The 23359-nt window shown below is 28.1% G+C and overlaps 1 protein-coding gene across 1 annotated transcript; it reads right to left on the bottom strand.

Annotated features, from left to right (window-relative positions):
- Nucleotides 1–2736: 2736 nt before the first annotated feature.
- LOC100526987 (calmodulin-like protein) lies at nucleotides 2737–5162 on the bottom strand. Its single transcript, NM_001249981.2, has 4 exons — nucleotides 4985–5162; nucleotides 4705–4862; nucleotides 4461–4541; nucleotides 2737–3192 (listed from the first exon to the last, which is right to left on the bottom strand). Exons 1-4 carry the CDS (start codon nucleotides 5058–5060, stop codon nucleotides 3055–3057), a joined length of 453 nt encoding a protein of 150 aa, NP_001236910.1. The 5' UTR covers nucleotides 5061–5162; the 3' UTR covers nucleotides 2737–3054.
- Nucleotides 5163–23359: the final 18197 nt, after the last annotated feature.

Below are 23359 nucleotides of genomic sequence, written 5' to 3'. Positions count from 1 at the left end.
AAGCTGAGACGATGAAGGTTTACGAATAAGCAGTGAGCCCAATGGGTTTGAGTTGGGCTATTTCGCTTATTGGGCCACACTTCCACATGTGCAAGAGTCGAGCTGGAATGCTTTTCTCCCCTTTTCTGGAAATGTGAGAGGGAGAGGAGGGGGGTGTGTTTACTCTGGGGTAGTTTGGGGATAAAAAGTGATAAGGGGAAGTGCATTAGTATAAAACGTGAGTGGAAATAGCAATGGTCTAAAATTAGCATGTATAAGCCCATTTTTTCTACTGAAATTTAGCTCCTAAAATGTAAAATATTTAAAACTTTGTAATCATATGTGAATAAGTTGTTGGGCGGAATGATGATAAATTCAATCTCTCCTTAAATAATATTGCAAATTCAAATTTTATGGATATAAAATGTGTTTAGAAAAGGAGACCTAAAAGAAATTTAACAATATGCTACAATCATATTTTTAAATAAAACAAAATTTAATGAAAATACAAAACAATATTATACATACTTTTCTTTATTCATAATGGTTGATATCTAAATTCATAAACTTTTTTATTTATAAGAAAGCAGGGTTCCATATCCATATGGCCGGTTGAATTGAGAATAATTAAATAAAAATAAAAAAGTGTAGCCAAAAGAGAACTGAAAAATCAAAGAAAACAAGGTGTCAGCTGTTAATGACACATGAGAGCACTATAAACATAAACATAAGAAACATTTTAACAATGTTCAGGTCTCACCGGCTTCATATATGCATGCCATCAAGACAGCTAATTGCAAGCTCTCTATAGTCTTTAGTTCAACTGGGTTTTTTTTTCTTTTTTAAAGGCATCACTATATATAACCACCTATTGTGACTTGTACGCATTATTTTTGGGGAAAGAGTGTAAACATAAAGTCAGTGTAACAACTAATATGAAGGGACACTTGTTTAGTTGTTTATATATCCTACACCATAAAGATGAGTCCAGTGTTGTTAGAATCAAGAAAATGACAAAATCCCGACCATAAAATTTCTGATAACAAATCACATGTGTCCAACTCCAACCCAACCATTGATTTTCAGGTCAAAGTCCAAGAACATGTGCTGAAAGGGTAGCCATTCAAAAATAAGGCATGGCCCCTCTGAATGTGAGATATGCTAATTAATTAAAACCCTCCACAGTTGATTTTCATAACTATAATGCATCATGTAATTAGGCTATATTTAGTAACTTTAAAAAAATGATTTTAAAACTAAAGTCCAATAATACAAGAGTTTTAAAAGTAAAATATTTTCTTTTTTTTAGTTTTAACTTAAAAGAGATGACTTTAGAGAGATCGAGGAAAGAGAGGGAGAAATGTGGAAGAGAGAAAGAAGGGAGTAGACAAGGGTTAGGGAGAGAGAGAAGAGAAATTACATTTTGTTGAAAGCTAGCTTTTTTGCTCTCTTTTTTTTATATAGAAAAACTACTCCCCTTTTCTTTTATAAAAAGAGTTTATTAAAAAATAAGGTAGGATATAACTTTATAAATCATTTATGATGTGTTTGAATCGAGTATTTTTTAGAGAAGAACTCAATTTTTAAGTGAATTTAAAATATGATATATCAAAATGACTTGTTTGAATATCAAATCCAAAGAATTTTTAAAAAGGTGAGAATTTTATAGGGGATATGAAAATGAAGGAAATTCAAATAACACCTAAAATGAAAGAATTTGAAAATTTGTTTTCTTTTCCATGATCTCACTATGAATATTCTTGTCTTGAAAGTTAGATGCGTTATCTTTTTTTCTTTTCTCTCTCTATTCCTTACTCTCCCTTTCAAATTGTGTTTCTAGGATAATAAAATCTATAATTTTTTAAAATAAATATTTAAAATAAAAATTATATATGAGGAAAATCAAAATTCTAAACATAAGAAATTTATTGAGAAATTATGTAATGATAATAACTTACTCTACCATAAAAAGAGCACCAACTCATGTAACTTGTATGACAAAGTAATGCAACATCCTATATTTTTTTAATTGGAAAGCTAGGAATTCTAAAAAAATTATGATGGAGTTTTGTTTAGCCGGTATGTTGTGAATCAAATTACAATTATGCATGATATGTTAAGACTGCAGATAGAAGTGATGTGCCATCAAAGCCTCAAAGACTTGTTACTTTGGTCTCCTGGCATCCTTGTGAAGATGTTGTCAAACTCAAGACTGATGGAAGCTCGTTTAGGAATCCTGATCCTTCGGGGTAGGGTGACATTTTGCATGCGTGATTCTCTTGGGAAATGGTTGGTTGGCTTTTTCTGGTTTGTGTGGCTTTACAAACATTCATGCTGAACTGTTTGTCATCTTTCATGGTCTCAATGTAGCTTGGAACTCAAGTTATAGGCATCGGCATTGCATACTTATATATGCAACCATCATAAATCATATTTACTCATGCATTCATTAGCAAGCCTTGGACACTTTCCTTCATTCATCTGTATAGTGAAGGTAATCAATGCGCAAACAAATTGGCCAGGAATCCGATGATGGATTGATTCTTCTTTGGGTGCTTATTTGTTAAATTTTCTTTTGTTATTTAAATTTTCTTTCTCTTACTTTTAATTGAAGACTAAGATTTCACATGACAAAAATGTGATATGACAATATCATCTTCATGATGCAATAGACATCTCTTTTGTTAGAGTTTAGTTCCTGTGCTATTTTTATTTTTCTGAATGATAAAAAAGAATAAATTGTAGCAATAACATGGTAAAAAAATAAAATAAAATTGTAGCATACATTAATGTTTCAAGAAAGAAAGAGTCTAATTTCAACGGTTCTTGAATAAATTTACTCTAATTAATTGTAAAACATAAGGAATACTAAACTAAAACTGAAAGAATAATTATGGGTTGAAGTTTGAACATGAAATGGGTGGCTGAGATGTCACTCTAATACATTGGTCATTCACATCATGTGTACAAGTTAAATACAACAAACATTAATTGGAAGACTTATTAATTTCTTGGGAGTAAATGAGAGTGGGGCACAAAAACGAATTCGAACAATAAATTTGTTGGTTTAAATTTTCATCCAATAATCATCATCATCTTGACAAATTCATCATAGCCAACTTGACCATCACCATCCAAATCAGCTTCTTTAATCATCTGCTCCACCTCTTCATCAGTTAGTTTTTCACCCAGATTGATCATAACGTGCCTCAACTGCATAACACGGAAGGATTTTAATATATGAGCACATGTGTATGTCTTTGAGCATACATGTAGTTATTAGTTAATACTAATAAATTCTATATAAAAAAAAGTTAATACTGATAAATTAAGAGAGAGTGAAAACTGAAACGCAAGATTTTCTTCCTCTTATTTTCAAATGTCAAACCCCAAGGCATTTTTTTAAAACCAAACAGGCAAACAAACAACTATTATTCAGAGGATGCGGAAAGGTACAAAGTACTGTCCTGAATGTGCATGTGATATTAATGCACCTTTTCTTTTTTTTGCCTTTTTCTTTGACATATATGAATTTATGTACATGATATCCTCTCCTCTCACCATACAATTTCATTCCATTTTTAATATACAATTATGGAAAAGGTTGTATTATTAAAAATAGTGCACGGGTAATTTTATATATTTCTATTATTTTGTTCTAAAATTATTGATTTTTTTAAATTATTAATATTCTGTAAATTTCTAGTTTTTTTTTTCATTTAGTCTTTATTTAAAATATCTAGATTTGATCTTTACAAAGAATACTACACTTCTAACCTATTTAAAAAGCGCTTTAACAATATCTTATATTAAATAAGGTTACTTTAAACTAAATATATGAATATTATATACCTATTAAATACTCTTTAATTTTAGAAGGGCGGTAGCAATTTATAAAATAAATTTTAATTTGTAATTCTATGAAAAGGACAATATATATATATATATATATATATATATATTTATGAATTCAAGAAAAAGTTATACAAATATTTTTCATGAATTATTCTGTTCTTGATTCAGTCATGCATATAAAAAAAAATAGTTCTGATATATGCTTAAATTTCGTCTATATGAATTATCTCAATCCTAAAGCAAAGAAACCGTTATATAAATTAATTCCAAATAAAAAAGCGACAACACATACACATCAATAATTCAAGGAAGAAATTTGAGTAAGATTGGCTGAAACTTGAAGTAGGAATTTTATAAGAAAAATTGCATATGCAGCCTCTATTACGTAGGCAGAAAAGTAAACGCACCATTTATAGAAAAAGTATTAAAAAAATACAAAAGGGAAGATTCAAGAGTTGTAATCTAGTTTGCACTCTGCAACATCTTGACCCTACTTGCTTTTTGTTCAAGTTTGAAGGAACCTTACTTTGTCAGAAATCTCATGAATACTTTGATTGGTCATTGCCGTCAGAGAAAGAAAGTTACAATAAAAAGTGAATAGAAAGAATAAAAGTTTATACATATACCTCACTTGCTGAAATGTAGCCATTTTGATCCTTGTCAAACACCTTGAAAGCCTCTTTGAGATCTTCCTCTGCATCAGTTTCCTAAACGAGAGAGAAAACAGAACTGAACTTAGTCTCTGGCAGTTGTATATATAATAGTAATTATGAGAAGGATATTAATCTTTGCAAAAATGTAATATTAATGCCTTTGGAACTTTATTAAATAAATATATAATGAGAGAAATTAATTAATAGCATAATTTACCTTCATTTTCTTGGCCATTAAGTTCAAAAACTCAACAAATTCAATGGTTCCATTGCCATCTGTATCGACCTCGTTTATCATGTCTTGGAGCTCTTCTTCTGTGGGGTTCTGATCCAATGACCGAATAACAGTGGCCAATTCTTCCACAGTAATGCACCCTATTAATCATACACAAATGTTATACATAATAGCATAACCATTATGTGTGTGAAAACATATCAAATATGATTTAAAATCATAGATAGATAGTGCATAAATTAATTAGAAAGAAATTGCTCACCATCTCCATCTTTGTCAAACAAGCCAAAGGCTTCTTTGATCTCACCAATCTGTTCTTCACTCAGGACATCTGCCATGGTGTTAATGTTTGTACAAAAACAATATTTTGTGACTCAGAAAAGAGAGAGAGAGAGAGAGAGAGAGAGAGGGAGAGAGAATTAAATGTGTAGAGAATAGCTAGCTCAATCTTAGCTGGGGGGGTATTTGTAGAGATTTATTTTTGAATTGTAATATGAAAATGTACGAGAGTCAAACCACGTTTTGGTGTGATAGTTGTGGGAAAAGAATCAGATTGCAACCCCCCCTTCATATCTATCCAAATACATGGGGTGAAGGTGAGGAGTGGGGCATGAGATTTAATATTCTTCGTATTATAATGGGGATGAAATTTTGACAGCTGGAAGGGTTTGATGTTTAGGGGACACAAAAAAGACATCAATTGAAAGGGTTTCTTTTTTTTTCCTCTTTATCTCTTTTATTTTTTCTCATGCTCCCTTAAATTTAAGTGTAGTTTTGGTATGTTTTATTTATTTATTTTAGGATTGAATAATGAATTTTAAAACTATCTTTTTAAACAATCCATCAACACCTCTCATTTCTTTATCTCTTTTCTCATTGAATTTCTCTTTTTTTCTCTCTCATTAGATGTTGAAAAATATTTAGGGTTTTAAAAATCTTTTTCGTTTAGAATTTTCCTTTAACACGCACAACCCAACCAAAGGACACGCACAACCCAACCAAAGGACACGCACGCTGGTTAGCATAAGACCCAGAGGAAAGAATTATTTGAATTCCGAAATTCAATTATTGAATATTTGTAAATATATCATCACAATTTTTTTTATTAATCCGTTTATTTATTTTTAAAAATTAAATATGCTTTACATTTTTAAAACAATAAATTTATCTTTTTTATTTCATATTTTTTTTATAAAATGTTTTTGAAAAAATTAAAATAAAGATCTTACAAGATAATAAAATATTTTTCAGTTTAGCTTTCTTGATGCTCTCGTATGCATGTACTTTGGTATATATTGAATTGAGAGATCACTGTCAACGCGCTTTGAGAATTAGAAAAACACGCCTAATGTTGCAATTAATTTTCAAAGGAAAAAAAATGCCACGTACGTGTCGAGAATGTACTTTCATTGGAAGGGGTCAAGAGTCGAGAAGGAGTACCTTAATTTTTTTTAACATGAGTACCTTAATTAATTTGGTTTGTTTGTCAAATATAATTTAATATAAATGGTATTCTTGATATGAAACATAAGGAGAAAGTGTTAAAGTAATTCCTTGATTTGATACTCAAGATTTTTTTTGTCATATATTTATCATGATTTATATTCAATATTATACATTAAATATATTTATTTTATTAAAAATAAAATAACTTTAATTAAAATAATAAAGATTTTTCTAATAAGTATATAGAGTAAAAAGTAAAAAAGTTAAATGGAAAATATTAAAAATTGTTAACTAATTCATGTCTTTCTAATAAAATTTCTTTATTATAGATTCTTTAATTTATCATTGGAGACCAAATGAAATATTTATTCATTATAAATTTTAATATAATTGAAAAAACCAAATCTTTATTATATGCAGCCTATGAGCTACAGCACTAGTTATGTTAATTTCATGAGAATTATTGTTGGTAATGAGTTATCCACTTTGTTAGTTTATTAATAATATCAACTGTGTGTAATGGATAAATATTTCATTTTTAAAACTCAAAACAATGAAAATCATAAAAATATCAAATATTTTTGTTCATATTTAATGTTATTTCTTTTCCTGGATTCAAACGTTATAAATTTGATGAACTTTGTTGAAAAAGTGGGAAAATTTCAATTAATATATAGAATGTTGACCTCAGCTTGACCACTAAATGCACCTTAGATGTGTGTGCAAATATGCACTCCTCAAAACTATTTAATCAGACTTCAAATACACTCACTCACGTGCATTCCCTCTGATTTCATAAGCAGTTAGGCACTGTTTATCTTTCTCAGTGGTTTTCCTTTGTTTTAGTACTCACGCTCGAACCTATTTCATGGAGTCCAAATATCAAGTTGACCTTCAGTAATGTAACACCCTCTTTCCAACGTTGCCAACATGAATTCAGATATCTTTAGACGCTTCACGTTCGATGCTTTCAAGGGATATACCCATTTGTTTTAGTCTTTAAAAAAAAACAACTTTTTTCACGAGTTCATTTCTACATTGTGAGTTTGTGTCGGGTTGTTTTCTTGACAATATGCTCCGAGGCCTTCGGAATTGCCAATGCCACTCAAGTGTTGTGTTCTGGCGAGAGTTGGAGAAGGAAGTCACAGGGAAAATGGAGTCGGAAAGAGCATTGGAAATCCCAATGCAAAGACCATAGAGGATCTTGGTTCCAGAAAGATTTTCCAAATCTTTTAATCCAACAACGAAAATAGGTAAAAACATCAACTTGTCTGGTGGGTCACAATCCTTGTAGTCCATTAAGGATCAAGTGACCGGTTAGTGTATAGTGTTTTGTTTAATTTTCTCTTTTTTTCTTGCTTCTTCTTTAGTAGCGATTTGATTGTGAAAATATTTTCTCTTTTCATTTTAATTTTTTAAGCTTCACCCCTTTCTTAAATCCTTAAATATTTTTTACAAATTCATAAAATATAACAAAAAAATATGAATGATGCAAGCAATCCATGTCCAAAGTCGATAATGAGTTCAAATATATAATAAGTGATGTTGAAAGAGCAGTGTAATATGAACATATCGCAAGGGAGTGAAGTGTAAGGACTTTGCTTGATTGTGTTTTGATTATTTCATTTTAAAATATTTTATAAAATAACATTGAAAAAATGTTTTTATGATAAAATGAGGAAAGAAAAAGACCTGTTTGATAAGTATTAATTTGAAAACAATTTTGGAGATGAGAAATAGAAAAACTTATTTGGTAAATTTATTTTTAGAAACTATTTTCTTATTTCCTAGTTTGCATGTTTTCCTTGTTTTCAGAATTAAAAAAGCAAAAGTGAAAACAGAAGCAACCATGTGCGTTTAGATAAACTTGTTAATAAATATTTATAAGAAAACAAATAGGAAAGAAAAATAAGTTATTCTTCATCCTATTTTTTTGGTTAACAAAATTCAACAATACATTTTCTTCATGCCGTAGTTGCATTATTATAACTTTACTACATGTATAATATAACTTAAAAAAAATATTTATAAGAAAACAAATAAGAAAGTAAAACATATCGATCTGATAATGTTGAGGAGACGACAAAGTCGTAATATCCCTTTCCAGAATATAATTTTATAATTTTATATTCCGGAATAGGTACAGAAAGCAAATGGGAGGTGCAGGAAGTAGTTGACCAGTATGACTCTTATAGACATGTACCTGTGGCTCTTTTCTAGATTGGCTTCTAGTCCATAATAGTCATTACCTCGAGTGGCCCATTCTTTTTTTACTGTAAAATCCATGTGGTATTGAACTTCATATTTTTTTCTAGCTGATATATGGAGAAAATCTTAGTGGTTTGTGAAATAGAAAGGATAACATATTAACATGGGAGCAGTTTTGGAAATTTTCTAAATTGTAGTGTTTACTTTTTAACTTACACATGCTGTTGTACTCTATGATTATTAGTCTATGACCCTTTAATAGAAGGGAAAAACTATTGACAGAGACTTTTTTCTAGACAAGCATTACATACACACGCACAGAAGGAAGAGAGGGAAAACAAGGTGAAATGATCGTTTATGTAATTTGTGTATATAGGAAGAGTCTGTTATGCGACTCAAGTCCATGTAATTTCTGCTTGTGATATGTATGTACAGGTAACTTAATTTTTTATTTTTTTATACCAAAGGTAACATAATTCTTAATTAATTGAATGCATGCATTCTATCTAATGGTTTATTTTTCCTTTCCCTTAAATATGTTCTGGTAATCATAATGTTTTATTACATGAAATTCGCACACACAATATATCACAACTGGCATTTTAATTTGATAATATGAACATTTGAGGTGTCAGTTGTGGATGTATTCACAATTGTTCATGAGACCTCACTTAGGAAGCAATTTTCAGTACATTAATGTGTCAATTATCATTGTAATGTTAGGAGCTTCATGATGTTTTCAAATTTCAAATATCTCAAGCATTGTACTCAGATGTTTTCAAGCTCAAGACTGTCACCATTAATTTTCAGTAAACAAGAAATAACTGAGAAAAATGTAGCAAATAAGTTTCAACTTTTACTTATAGTTTGATATATACGTTTCACTTATCTACTTTTAAAATTTGATAGTCCTTTAGTACACTGAAGAAGAAATTACAGTTTTCTAATTCTTCCTGTTATAAGATTTACTTTCGGTTGCTGACCTGCTGGACTGCATTTTTGTATGACCAACCATAGTATCACTAATATTTACATGGGTAAATAGAATTCGGACATTTTAGTTGATGTCAAAATCTAGAACTTTGTTGTATTAGTATGCGGTGTAGCTATACGCTGTTCATCACTTCTATTATTCGGACACAACTAAATCAAACCGTGAGGCACATTTGGTGCTTCTTGGTTAAATGACTCGCATGACTACAATAGCTTAGTTGCTATATATGTTGCTACAATATATAGATGTACTAAACATATGGATTGATTCTGTTTGTAGAGTGTTACATACATTGTTATATGTTTCATGTTTCAGAATGATGCAAGCACTTGGCCCCTCAAAAAGAAATCAAACAAGGACATTGTTGTAACACTTGAAAAACAAAGAATGGCCCAGCCAAAAGAGTCTAAAAGGCTTCATCGCCATATATGAATTTAAATTATCTGACAAGTATGCCTAAAGCTCACACTGTATAGATGATTGATTGCACTGAAAATAAGCTACATATATTGAAACTTTGTCAGCGCACTCAACACTCAGGTACTATTAGTACTGCCTACTTTTCAAGGTGCAAAAGGAGAAATTCAAGGCTTTATGTGTGAATAAACAAGGCAAATTAAATTATTCTTGGTTTTCACTTTTCACTTTTCACTTAAAACCAACACTCAACCCATAACTTTTGAATGTTAGACAACAAACAGTTTTTAGTAAATAAGAGACTGAGCATCTGATTACAATGGAGATAATGAGGCATGTCAAAAACGATATGTTGAGTAAATTAGGAAGGATACAGAGAAAGGTATGTAGTAGTACAAGATAAATGAAGCAAAGAATAAGATAAGGGGAGGGTAATTAATGAGGCTACCATTCTTTGTAAAGTATCTTCAAAACTGCTTAGAGGTGGCTGGATTCCTATCAGAAATATTGCACCTCTTGTTTCACTTCCACATTGCAGATAAAATTGATCAAGGCATCTCTACCTTGGCACCTCAAGTCTAAATCTCCAGTGGGGCTTAAGACTTGTTCATTTTGGCTTCTTGGATGACATGGAGAGCAATCTCAAAAGAATTTGTTTTTCATTGCTCAAGGCCAGAAATTTGAATGTATAAGGGGGTATTATAATTATTGTCTCAGATATGTAGCAGTCAATACAAGTACGAATGTTTTTTATATTTTATTTTTTGAAGACAATGCAAGTATTTAAGTTGAGAGCATATTTCATTTCTCATCTATTTCTAGATTACATTATATCGTCCATGCTTCAAAATTTAGATGTTAGTATTTTTAATTAAAAGAATATATATATATATATATATATATATATATATATATATATATATATATACACGTGTGTGTGTGTGTGTTTCAAAGGGCTCACCGTTTGGTAATCTATGTTAATGCCAGTGAATTTCTTTATGGCTGTACACGTTGACATTATTACCATCGAGTTCTATAGATCATTGTCAAATATTTATGATATCATCCATAAAATTAGCCGAAAAATTAACTAGAAATTGAAAATTGAAAATGGGTGATTGAAAGCTTAAAAATTAATTGGATTTTTTGGTTTAAGAATCTCTTATATCAAAAGTCTTTTTAATAGTAGGTCTAAGTGACATGTTCGGTGGATAGAGCAATGATATAAATATCTAAAACATGTAAGTTTTAAGAGTATCATTAAGTAAGTGTGAGATGGAGTTTGTAAGAATTAGAAAGTTAAATATTATATAATTGAAAGAAAGACTTAGAAACTTAAATATTAAGGTTTTAGGCTACCCGGTGTTTGATGTGTACTGTAATAATAGGGTTATACCGGTTTATATAACAATAATAAACCTAAACCTACGAGACATAATTATCAAATCACCCTTCTACCTTACCTGGGGGCTTCACCCCCATACTATGAAAAGAGTCTTTCTTGCTGCAGCAAATTTCAAATTCCTTAAACTGAAATGTAGTTCTTTAACCTTTATCCATTAAAATTTAAATAGACTGCAACTGCTCCTTTTGTTTTTTGTTCTTTTCTATTTAACTTCAACGTAGAAAGAATATAAACAAAAAAAAATGCATAGAAGAAAGTAGGAAGACAGAGAAAAGGAAAACTATACATGTATCAATAGCTAGGAATGAAAGTATCAAATAAACAATGAAAGGAAATAGATCTTATCATTTAAATAACCATAAACCCAAAAGAGAGGAGCTTCTTATTTGTATATTAATTTGATTGATTCATATGCACATTCAATACAATATCTGTCAGTGAAGTCGGAGGGTGCATTTTTATGTGCGTGCTTGGACTCGCGAATTATATATGTTTAATTTGACAAAATCCTAACTAATTAGTATTTAAGTAAACATATAAGAAAAAAAATACATTTATGTAATGAGCCTCATTGAATTTGACTGGACTTATAACATTTGAATTTAACTGTACCTATCATGATCCTATTTCTCCACCCCACATATCAAAAAATTATGAGAAGTGCTAGGACACATTTTCTAATTGAAATTATAGTGGTCATATTTTCTCTCTTTTTTAAAGACGCTGTCTCTTATTTGGAATTTACTAGTCTGAGAATGAGACCCATAAAAACAGAATTTAAAGTTTAAACCACATATTTATTACAACACATGTGAATTTCATCACAAAAAAAATGTTACTAATATATATATTTCACAAAATTTAATGGTTTTGGATAAAATAGAATTGAAACCGCAAAGTGAAGTGGCTCTCAGCTGGCCACGCATCGTCTCGAACTATCAAACTCCAAAATGTAGAGGCCCAACATCTGCAAATGCAAGTTGGGAAGAAGTTGAGAGGAAAAAAAAAAGTTGAATTGAAATCACCATAACACCTCCTACGCTGCCAATTATTATGGTCACATTTAAATCTAAAATCTCTCATACTAACATCTAGACATCTCAAACATAATGATTACACTATCAAACATATGTAAATAATTCCATATTTGTCAAATAGTGAGTAACATAGGCCTAAACAACAACTATATTCTATATTAGAATAAGTTCTAATATTATTTTAAAATTTTGAATTTATACATAATTCAACAGAAAAAACTAAATTAAACATTAAAGATTATCTTTCATTTATATATATATATATATATATATATTATTTTGATCATGTCAGCAATTAATACGTAATTTCTAACAAAATTTTACATAAAGATCGTTAACTCAATATCTTATCATCATTCCTGGGAAAATATTTTATTTAGATAACGATGGAAAATTGTTGACTTTTTTTATATATATTACTATAGGAATTATATCTTATAATTAAAGTAGTATTTTACTAAAAAAATATTATGTATTTGATAGTTAATTAAAAAATGTCTTAAAAAATATATATTTTTTGTTTTAATCTTAATAAAATTTACTCATTTTTAATTTTTATATTTACTAAAATAATATGATTTTAATATTTACTGTATATGTTTTGTCTTTAGTAAGGGATCAAAAATCCATTATTTTTAAAAATACAAAGAATAAGAATAAAATAGAATTTTATAAAAATTAAATTAAAATTGATAATATTTTTATAATTTTTCAAAATGAATCACTAAGTCGTTGATACTGCTGTAATATTTTTGTGGATGTTAATATCTAACTCTTTACTTGGATTTTGTATATAAATAAAGAAATATTTTTACATTTTCCATTCAAGAAACATATTTATTGAGATAAACCAAATTTCGATGTGTTGAGAAATCCGTTACATGAAACCAACTTCTCCGTTCTACAATGATATAGCTTCGTAACAAATGAGCCCAATTCATAAACCCATTAATTGGCCCACATATTCATGATCACACTTGACTCTTTCAACCCGTGTGTAACGGTTAAATTGTGCCATCACTTACCAACAATTTGTTGTTCCATCACTTGAGCACAAACTCCAAAATCAAAAATCAAATACAGGGAACAGCAACGTTAAGATGAAGCCTTGTTTTAGGCCTTTGACATGGGAAATTCAATTAAGTAAACCAAAACAGGAATGTCAAAATTGGTTTTTGGTGACGACAGGGTATCATGTCCTATATGGCCTTCCTTTTCAATAACCTTTATGTCCTCATGAGTCATTATCAGGTCTTCATTTTTTATATCAACGTAGAAAAATAAGGGTTTTTATTTATACACCAAATTTTGTAGTAAATGATACAAACAAATACAAACCTTTTTTTTTTAATAATGAAATGAACTCACAATCTGCCATTCGTCATGGAGATAGCCCACACATATGAATGTGGTGTACAATCAATCTCCCAATAAATACATTTTCTTAAAAATATTAATAACAAATTGAGATTTATTTCTTGGACGATAATTGAGATTTTATTCGATAAAGTAAAACAGCCCATAAAATTGGGTCAAATGACATGCAAGATTAGAAGGATTGCTTTAAGAACCACCATATATAATTTACCCATATTCCTTGTTCAGTAGTAGTTTATATCTGCAAGGCACCCCAAGAGAATTTTTTATGCTTGTTGATAAGAAAGCAAGCTTAAATTAATAAATATAATCTTTGAACAACATATGGTTCCCTTATCATGTTGTGGAATTAACAAGGTCAAGCAAAGCATATCTTGGTTTTATATATATACCTCTTAGGTAAATCAGACATTGTCAATCATTTTACGTGCGTGGGTCCAATCCCATGTGGCATATAATTATATCAAATTGTATGAACATGATATTGCAAATATATCTATAAGTTGAGCAAGATATACACTTGCCTAGGTTTGTGAGTAACTACTAATGGGCTGGTAGGCCACCCATTTAGGTGCTTTTGGGAAATATATGAACAACAAATATGTCTGACAATGGCCTATCTAATATGGCTATGTGGTCAAATAGTGAATGACTTTTTCTTCAGTGTTGTGTTGGTTGCTTATATTATGCATTCTGAGATGGGAAATATGGACAGTGACTCATACTTTTGCTCCTTGTGACTATATATGCAGTTATTTTGTGATGTATATTAATTTGATGGATTCATATTATATTCCTCATTGGTTGCTTGGTTGTATCAAAGAAGAGAGCTATAACTTAGTTCAGACGTTCCCCTTTGTATATCAAAATTCAGTTTAGAATTAAAGATTTATTAAAAGTGATTAGTCATGCTTTTTAATAGAAATTAGTGCAGGTTTAGTTTCCTGTTATATAATTACGTTTGCAAAGTAAACATTCTGTTAACGGATTAGAATCATTGCTTTTGTGTTTATTTTTGTTTTTATCATTTAGATTTACATTAAAATATGTGTCACGGAATTTTTAACTGTAAAATAAGCATGTACTTAATCATTAAGAAAATTAATAAATACTTCACATTAGAAAGAAAAAAAAATGTATTTCATTTAACATACAGTAACATTATAAGCAAGGGCAATGGATGAAAGCTTACAATTTGGTACAATGATATTTTGCTGCCGAACATAAATTTTACTTGCACTTTTTGTTTTCTACACTAGCATTATTTAGGGTGATTTGTTCAAGGATCTGACCCCTCATCTGCATAAATATATAAATACAATACCCGCACTATCAACCATTCAATTATAGGCACCAGGCTTCAACTGTAACGACTAGACTAGATGGAAAATGACACTCAAGTACTGTATATTCTGTTTCCCTCACTATTTTTTCCTCTTATTTAATTAGCATTTTTCTTTATTATTTAGCAAATTGTATTTATCTTTATCCAATTGTAGGGTAGTCCTTTCAAATAATGAATTCAAAAAATATTATTTTTAAGAATTTGCTTTATCTATAAAATGAACTGAAGTGTTTGCAGTTGAGAAAACAAATAAAGAAACACAAAAGGTAAACATATTAAGAAGAGTTTATCTCCTAAGTCTCCTCTTCCTCCTCTCCTTTATCTTTTACAATTGGTATATGAGCGTATGGTTTAGGACATGCCTACTTGAGCTAGTGCATAATTCAAGTACTTCTTCAAGGACCATATTAAGAGTAGAGTTCACCAGTCTAAGACAGTGATGGTTGTTGGTATGAGGTTAGAGATTAAGTTAAATTGGTTTAGTGTTGATAGCAAATGAGAGAGACTATTATCATTTTATCATAAAGACACTAGTGTGAAAGAGGGATCAAAATATATAGCCTAAAATGTTATGTATTTATTTTCATCCGTTAAATAAATTGATATGCAAATTTTCATATTAAATAGAAAATACATTTGAAATGACTATATACTGCTTTGCAACTTGTTATTTCTAATTAGAGCTGAATACGTTAGGAAGTTATATTATTTATATACTTTAATTACAACTTGTTAATGTACTCAATTAAAAAAAATGAGTGAATGTACATTAGAAAAACTCAAAGATATTTGTTTATGTACACCTAATTTAACTATTTTTTTATAAAAATAAAATATGTAATCAAATTTCATTTATATATCAAAATTTTCTAAGGTACTCGGTACTTTTTAAAGTATGAATGTATTAAAAAGTTATATCATTTTGTATTTTAATATAATATATAATTATAATTTATTTAACATATTTGTACTTAAAAATAAATGTGTATATATTTAAAATATGAAATTAATATGAATGCATTGATAATATAAAATAATTTTAGATTGTTATTCATTATTTAATCATAAATCATCATCTTTTAAATTATTTTAAGATAATTATTTTAAAAATAAATAAATTTATTATCTATTTATAATGAATTATAATTAAATAATAGTCTAAAACTGCATAAATTTTTGTCTCTAAAAATATATATTGGACACGATGTGACCGCTAAGGTCAACTTTGCACCATTTCTATATTAGCCTATCTCTTCCAAGATTTTAATTAATTTCCTATCGTTTTATAATAATAATTATTATTATTTTACATACACAAATAAATTTGATTTGTGGGAATGCATGAGTGAATTTACTAATTTGCTTATAGATTGGAACCAAATAAGCTTATCTTCCATCAGTTCCATGCCTACTTTTCCTGCTTTATTAGCATATATCCTCCTATACAAATTAGTTACTGCTAATGAAAAGAAAAAGTATGATCCTTAAACATATGTTTCTTGGGAAATAAAAGTATGTACAAGAAAAAAAAATGATCATTTTGATATTTGTAAATTTTGAAGGAATGTAGGACCTGCTTAATGCAATTTTTAAGACTTCTCACCTAACCAATTAATTAGTGCAACTTTTTCCTCAAGTCGCACAAAAGTAAAACCATGGTAAAATAAAAGCATTTAATTTGCATCTTTGAAGCTATAATAGCCAGCCCATGTTTCCAAAAGATTTAGAGCAAAAGATGGGATTTTTTTTCAAAAAGAAAATTCAATAATTTCAGTACACATCATCAAAAGATGTTCACTAAAGAGGTATCAGTAGTATTGCATCATGGAAAAATAAATCCAAGGGATTAGTGGCAATAACTTAATCCATTGCACATGATTATGCATCACTAATAGCCCACCCTTTCCCTTTTTAATATGTTAATCATGAAAAGATTATAAAAGTGCTTATTTTTAATATTAAATAATGCAAATGTTATAAGTTTGATGTTTGAAAAAATCCCAAATTAGTATGAAAAAAATTACATGTTATTTAATATATATATATATATATATATATATATATGCATATTACATGTTGATTGTAATTTCTAACACTTTGGTTTTTTTAATTATCTGTTTAGTCTCTAAAATTTGGAATGAATCCAATTTTTAAATTAAAAAATAAAATAATTCCTCAATTTATTTTTTTATTTAAACAAATATTTATCAGACAACTTCAACACAAGTGGTACAAGCCTTTTTGTTGATTATAAGATATAAGGGGCGTATATTTTTTGCACTCAACTAATATTTCTTCCACCAGTTGATCCATTTTAAAATAAAGTAATAGCTTCATTTACAATTTCATCTCAAACTGAAAATCAAACTCTAAATTTTAATTAAGAGACTCAAATACCAAATTGCATCTACCAATTATAATACTTTATTTTTACCGCATATATTATATTTTTACCTACAATGGACTTTAGCACATGGTGAAAGAATTGTGCTTCATAATAGAGAATCTGAAAATTGGATTTGGATTTCCTCATAATACTTATAAGAAAGAAGAATGAAAAGACAAAGTTAATCATCGTCTGTATAAATAATGGCCTTATGCTATTAATATGATTGGATGAATATAAATAATGAATATATTTTTTTTATTTTGTCGATTGCTATATTATAAGGAGGAAGAAAATGGGGACATAAGACCCACAATTTTTTATTAAAAAAAAAGGTATTATCTTTCTCTCTACTGAGTTAGAAACGGAGGGGAGCATGTCAAGGGGAAGAAATAGTTACATGATCCGAAAATATGTAGTTCCGGTCAATTTTTTTATGATACGTTCTTTTTTATAAATAAAAAAATTTAATTACTGGTTATGTTGAAATTGGTTGAAACTATGTAATAATTTCTTGTTAAGGAGTTTTACTTTCTTCTTTTTGTTTAAAAAAATATTTTTTTGTAACATATATAAAAATAAATATACAAAATAAGAAAATAATATAATGAAAATTTCAGATTTTTTTAGCTAAATTTGAATTTTTCAATTAGTATCAAAAGTTCTTTTATTACATCTATTTATTTCTTTTTACTTTTCTAATCATTTAAATAAGTAGAAAGAAACTTCTTCTCTACTTGTTTTTATTTTTATCCTTTAAATAAAATATTAATTTTATTCTATTTTTCTTTTATTTATATCCGTTCTATCTATTTTTCATATTTCTTTATTTTTTATTTCTCTCCTCAGTTAAATAGTGAATACCACTAAGAATTCAAATATCTTGAAAACATCATTTATGGGAAAACCATACATATAAGACATATTAAATAACAAAAGTTGGATAAATTATTATGATAATCTCTACTTATTCTTATCATTGACTAATATTATTTATTAGTTAATTACTAACTACTTTTAATATTTTTAAAAAATATTTTTCACAAAGTGAGGGCCTTATCCACTTTGAGTTTGGCCCACCCTGCATGTCATATGTACGATTATATGGCCTTTGTTTCATGTAAATATTAATTTCAATATACGTAAGGAACACATTGGTGAGCATGAAAACTCAACTTCAAGTTGGACTAGCATGGCAATGAGTTATAAAGATCAGGAAGGTGAAATGTTAACTTTCATTAAAAGGGGTGTTGTGATTGCATCTACAGACTATAGTAATCCAAAAACAAAACCAAAACATCCTATAGATGGTGCTGTATTAATGTCAAAATAAAAAAAATACCTACCACACGCCACAGAACTGAACTTAGCAGTTATATATATAGTTTAAAACTTTAAATATCGTTTCTTTGATATTATCGATGAATGCTGGGTCAGAGAAGTTCTTGTGATCAATTAAAGATGGGGTATATCATATCATTCATTACATTTACAAATTTGTGCTGCATTCAATTACATATGGATCGGAGCAGTCATATACACATATGAACAATTTCATTGAACAGAAATATATAAAGCTCTACAAGAAATTAACAAATTGAATTTTTGGTCATGGAAAACTTTCTCAATCTTTTAAATACATAAATAATCGAATCCCCTTTTCACATCAATTTTTATTTTTTTTAGTTGCTTGTCGAAATATATTGGTATCTTGCTAGCAAGACTTCATTTCAATTCCTTCACCTCCTAAATAATTCTTTCTTTCTTTCTGTCTTTTTTTTTTTTTTTCTCTTTTTCAAGACAAAAAGAGAAAGTGAGAGATTCAAATGTTGAAATCTATGAAGCTCAACTGCATCCCTTTAGCTTATCCTCTTGATTTTCCTTTTGCCACACCAAATGTAACACCACAGCGTTTGTAAGGTAAATGAAATATCCCTTTCATCTTTTTCTCCCTTTTCCTTTTTCTTTCTTTCTTTTGCTTGTTTGGGAAAAAAGATTTCATTCAGTTCTTGTTCCCTTATTCAATTTAAGTTAATTCTATATATATTATTTATAAGAATACTATAGCAGTATTATTTTTCTTTGACATTCTTGCAAAAAATAATTATCTCTACTACTTGTCATATTTTATCCCAAGCTCCTTTTTCTTCTATTCCTACTTTTCCCCCATTGCAAAACTTATGATACAAATCTGAAATGAAAATAGCATTACTATGTTCGTAAACCATTATGTGAGTGTGGTAAAGAGGGCACACAAATCGAAATATACCATTTTATATAAGGAATGTGATTATAAGATATGAACATTAAATGTATAAAAATAATAATATTAATGTTAACTTTGTCTCCTGTCTCCTCTAAATGAGACGAATTTTGTGGCTGGGAAATTTGTACTCAGATCGTACACAAAATTATAACAAGGATGTGTCTTTACTCTTTTACTGTAAATATGATGAGAAATTGACCCGACATGCGTACAATTGTGGAGTCCTCCTCAATCTAATAACCCTTGTTTTCACCATTTTAACTCTCATAAACGACAATTTGCTCCATCATTTCAATTACTTACATTCGGCCTAACTTTCCACGCTCATGAAAATTTGAGATGTCTGACTAGTAAAATGACCCATAAGCTACCTAGACTATCATTACAGTATGAATGCAGTCCATTAGGGCATCAATGATCTAAAATTTATCATCATTGTTACAAGAAAAATCATTATGGGTAAGTGCATGTAACTATTTTGATGAAATTCACAAATCGGAGAAAATTAACAAAGTAAGGGCAACGTTTAATTGCACATTAGAAATGGAAGGACAATGCGTGTAAAGTTACATTGATATGTAGAATATATAGAATGTAAATAAATAACATTTGAACTTACATTAATTATGAGTGCTCTCCCTCAAGGAAATGGAAGCACTAAATGTGTAACATGAAACAAATCAATTAATGAAAACGAAACCAAAAATCAACATTTTCAAATTTATATTTGTAATTAGTTTTTTTGTTAATTAAATCCATAATCTTCTCTCTTATATCCCTATCCTTGGGGACTGGGAAATCAAAGAAGATTGGGTTGTGAATGGCTTTCTTAGGGTTCTGGAGGATGAGTCTCTCTTGGGTTTTGTTTTCGTGGATTATCAATGAGCCGTCCAGATCAAATTTACACATATAATGATCGATTTAATAAGTTTTATGTATAGAGATCAAATTTAAAATGTGCTACATATATAACGACCAACATATATGTTAAACATTATTATTATTATTATAGTTAAGATATTATTTTCTTATAACAATTTTATTCAAAGTTATATCTAAACAACTATATCCAGTTAACAATATAATTTATTTTTTTACAACAACAGTGTATTAAAATTAAACTTTAAAAAATTATATTTTAAGATGTTTTGAAAGACACGCGCACACACATAAAATTTAAAGTAAAATAAATCAGGTAATTAAATAATAACAAAAAATTTAATACCACAAAGATTAAAAAATATGATTTTTAATTGAATTCTTTCATTTTTCAATACATCATTCAAATTTAAGAGTCTTTAATATATATATATATATATATATATATATATATATATATATATATATATATATATATATATATATATATATATATATTTCCATCACAATAATATAATATCAACTTTCTATTTTCTATTTTTATTTTACATTTTATTTTAAAATATTTTTATAAAAAATGAATATTTCTTTATTATTTTATACAAACATTTAAAAATAGAAAAGAAGTAATATACTTGTAACTAAAATAAAAATAAAACATTTTTTTAAAATGCAAATAACTTTTTACTTTTTTATATAAAATACAGTTTCCGCCCCCTGATATTTACCTTTATTAAATACATTTTGTCATTTTCTGCTGTGATTCAATTATAAGAATAAAAAATAAATATGATCACAAATAGTACTAGAACAGAATAACAAGAAGAAGAAAAAAAAGAGAGAGAGGAAAATTAAAAGCAGATCCATAAAATGGAGGCATCTCGAGGCCCCCCGCTGAGACTTTTTTATTTATTGGTATGTTTAGAATTTAGATAGTCTATGGTTATAATAAATCTTGATTCTTGAGTAACGGCATAGCTTAAACTTAAGAGTTAATAATAATACAAGCATTTGTTACAAGTATCAGCAATTTTGGGCTAAAGGACGCCCCACAGCTCCAAACTCCACCCTTTTTTTTTAAATAAAACTTGTTAATAACATATTAAATTGTTTTGTACTTAGAGGATGATGTAGAAAGTTTAGTAACTTAAAAAAGCATCATTTATTATGAATAAAATTATAAAAATATTAGTCTTCAAAATTAAATTAAACGCCTAGTATTGCATTGTAAATTTACACTAATAATATAATGTACTATACAAAATATTTGAAATATAATTGATATATATATATAAAGTTTGTAATTTAACAAAAATGATTATCAATAATTCAGTTGGTTATATTCTAATTTAATCAAGGGATACATGATTCCAATCTAATTAGTCTTTGGATATAGAATAAATCATAATTAAAGGATAATATTTATCTTGTAGAGTGTATTCAGTGCTCATAATTTTTAACAAAAATTAATCATTATATATAATAAAATTATTTTGTATCAATATCATGATAATAATAAAATATAGTCTGATATTAATAAAAACATATTAGGAGTATATTAGTATTTTAATTTCTGTTTTGTTAAAGGGTACGGTATTTCAATTTTTGTTAAACGTAAATTATCTTAATAAAAAATAGTTCAATTTTCCCCGTAAAAAAATAGTTCAATATCAAATTATTAGTGTGTGGTGTTTTTATTATTTAATTACTCATACCATTTTATTTAATTTATTTATTCCATGAGTCTCACTCTTAATTAATTTAGATACTTTCTCTGTTGGTATACGTAAGAATTTTTTAAATTTTATTTGTCCTTTTTTAAAATACTCTTTTTAAATTATCCTTTGTGTTAATCATATTTTTACTAAAAATATTTTTAATTACTTTACAGTAAATATTATACATTAATATGATAAATTCATTTTTCCTTATAAGAGTTGGAGAAAGTAACCAACACACATTAATTTATTAATTAGGTAAAAAGTAATGAAATGAAAAGAGAGGTGAAAACCTTCAATAATTTTAATGACTTTTAAAAAAATGTTTTTCACATTATACTATGCACAACAGTGACATTTTTGTAATATAGAGAACAAGTCTAGAAAATATTTTTTACATTATACTAGTAACTGATCTACAAATGAGCGTGCCTTTTCGAGTTTTTTAAAAATTTTAAACTAAGTTTTTAAGATTGTTTTTTAACCAATAGAGAAAGCATTTTATACATTGGTTCCTGTTATAACTGTTCTAAAATATTGACAAGTTTTATTTTTAAAAATTTATAGCTATAACTTTCTACATAGATTATACAAAACTCTCTAAAAAATAGGCTATACAAAAAATTAATATAAAAAGTGACCTTCTAGATCAATTCCTTGTATAATTGATATAGAGACTAAAGAGTGTTACAAAACCTCAAATTTATGATTTTTCTAAACCTTTTTCACTTTCACATAATACAACATTTTTGACTCGCACTCGCACCTTTGCTTCTTTCATTCCCACGCCCTTCCATTCTTGCCACATCCAAGTTTGTCGTTGTCGTTATCTTTATTCTTCTCATTACCATTCTTGAGCTTGAGCAAGTGTCTTCTTTTTGCCATTTACATGTTCTAGACTGATTCGAATAAAACTTAGCTCAAATATTATGCTCAAGATGATTGGTCAATTGCTATTAACATTTTTATGACTTCATTTTTTTATTGTTTAATTTCATACATTATCAATGGAATAAAAGTTATATAATTAATATGATTATTATGGATATAATATACATGAGGCGAGTCTCATGAATTGAATTTGTATACCTTCCAATCATTCAAACTATTTTTTTTTTTGACAAATCAATCATTCAAATTATCAAAATAGTATTTTATA

The sequence above is a fragment of the Glycine max genome, chromosome 10, assembly GCF_000004515.6.
Source record: "Glycine max cultivar Williams 82 chromosome 10, Glycine_max_v4.0, whole genome shotgun sequence".
Taxonomy (NCBI): domain Eukaryota; kingdom Viridiplantae; phylum Streptophyta; class Magnoliopsida; order Fabales; family Fabaceae; genus Glycine; species Glycine max.
Note: the sequence above shows the minus strand (reverse complement) of the source record. Positions and strands in the feature narration are given on the sequence as shown.